Source organism: Pteropus vampyrus, unplaced genomic scaffold (assembly GCF_000151845.1).
Source record: "Pteropus vampyrus isolate Shadow unplaced genomic scaffold, Pvam_2.0 Scaffold792, whole genome shotgun sequence".
NCBI classification, from domain to species: Eukaryota; Metazoa; Chordata; class Mammalia; order Chiroptera; family Pteropodidae; genus Pteropus; species Pteropus vampyrus.
The window spans coordinates 23465-25556 of NW_011889573.1; the positions used below are offsets into that span (position 1 = coordinate 23465).

The 2092-nt window shown below is 47.6% G+C and overlaps 1 gene segment (V, D, J or C); it reads left to right on the forward strand.

Annotated features, from left to right (window-relative positions):
* The window catches only part of LOC105309596, a 6250-nt gene that overhangs the window by 2391 nt on the left and 1767 nt on the right, over nucleotides 1-2092 (forward strand). The window contains 1 exon segment of the V gene segment in view: nucleotides 1657-1755. Coding sequence covers nucleotides 1657-1755 — 99 coding nt within the window.

Genomic DNA, 2092 nt, shown 5'->3' on the forward strand with positions numbered 1-2092 from the left:
TTGCGGGTCACACCTCCCGGACACACTGAGGTGCTGTCTCACCATCTGGACTCTCTGTGACTCTGCTGGGTGGCAGTCACACCCCTGTCACTGCCAGGTGGTGGACGATCCAAAAGCTTTGATCGGAGGCCGTGTCACCTGTTACACGGAGGTGATGGCCCAGATCTGGAAATCAAAGAGTCATCCCTGATCCTCTCTGAGTCTCCTCCAAGGCCATTCATCCCTTTTCTTAAAAATACTGCATCTTCGCCGCCAGTGTGGGTTATGATCCTGTTTTGTGAAATCCGTGAATTCTGACATCTCTCTTCATCCCACCTTCTTCTCCCCTTCATTTCAAAGAGGCATCGCTTCTGCCGGACTCATCGCACCTCCCTTCCTGGATGACGCTGAGATGGCTGATGAGACCCGCTGGTCAGGACCCAGATTGATCGATTGATTGATATTATTTTATTTAATCATTTTTTACATTTATTTTTTATTTCCCTCTCCCCCTCCCCTCTGGTAACCACTAGTCCATTGTCCACGTCCATGAGTCTCTGTTTGTTTGTCCTCTTCATTTGTAGCTTTTAGGCTTATATCCCTCATATAAGTGATACCATTGGTTTTCTTAATAAAATCATTTTTAGCATCACCTTTTCTGCCCTCTCCAGATTATAATCCACAATATTGACTTATGGATGGACTGGCCTATTTCACAATTCAAACTTCTGATGTGCACTTGATTCATACAGCTGTATTTGATCCATCACCATCCTATCATATTTTACTAGAATCAGCAGGAAGAACCAACCACTCCTGCCCTTAGCTTAGTAATGTCTGCAGCTAACATATGCACTTTCATTGCTCACAGCTCTACCTCAGCTTCACACCAAAACATGGCCACGCCCTCGCTTTGACACTTTGTGACAAGGTCACATGTACTCCAGAACCTGTGACCTGTTCTCATTTCCATGGACATCTTGTCAGAACGGCTCCCAATGTCCACACTCCAACCACCGCTGTCCTCGTGACTGTGTTCACTTCTCCCAGGGTGTGGGAGCTTCCTCCACAGCTCTCCCGTCCTCTCTCTGAGCTCTCCACACAATCACCTCTAACACCCCTCTCAGCAAGCTTGGAATTTTCTGTCAGACACTTAAAAGTCTCCCACCTCCTACCCATCACCTAGTTTCACGTCCACTTACACCTTCTTGGGTGCTCATTCAAGCAGCACCCACATCTCAGAAACACAGTCTGTCTCATGTGCTCAAGGTGCCATCAAACTACCAACGACTGGGCGGCTTAAATGACAGAAATATATTGTCTCGCATTGTGTGGACAGGAAGTCGAGGTCACTGTGCAGAGACATCGATTCCTGAAGAGAAAGCATTTCTGCGGGGAGACAGCTGACTTCTCACTGCAATCTCATGTGCTGGAGAAAATGAGCAATATCGCTCTTTCCATTCATTTTCTTATACAGACAAACATTTAAACTTAACCTCATTTAACTCTAAAACTTCCTAAGAATTCTTCTCCCATACAGTACATTGTGTGTTAGGGCTTCAAGAAACGAATGGTGAGACAAAATTTCACACATAGCAATCTCCCAGGTTCAACTACCTGTGAGCAGGTTCACTGACCAGAAGGATGTTCATCACCTTCTTGGTTATGTCGGCACAGGTACAGGTTCCTGACAGCAGCACTTACGAGACGTCCTCACGCAGAGACCAGTGTCTCCCAGACATGATCGTGGACCTCGTGTCCCAGCGCATCCTGGAAGCCAGGACTCCTGCGTCTCCTCCCGCCTGCTCCCAGCTCCCCCTGGGACAGAGAGCTCTCATGGGTTAGCTTGCATTTCAGGAGTCACAGTTCCTGATCCTGCTGTGAGGTGGCACGTGCTCCTTTTGAGTCCAGCCAAGGAGACCGATGCCCTTTCAAAATGGGACCTCACCTGAAGTCCAACAGGTCCCTTGCCTGTTGTGCTCTCCATATTGCAGCTTCCTGGGAGAGACGTGACTTTATTCAGTGATTTCCTGTCTAGTGATGTCTGTCCAGGTGCTACTTACAATAGTGAGATTAGATCCCTACATCTAATAACAGGTCAAAGGTCACCTCT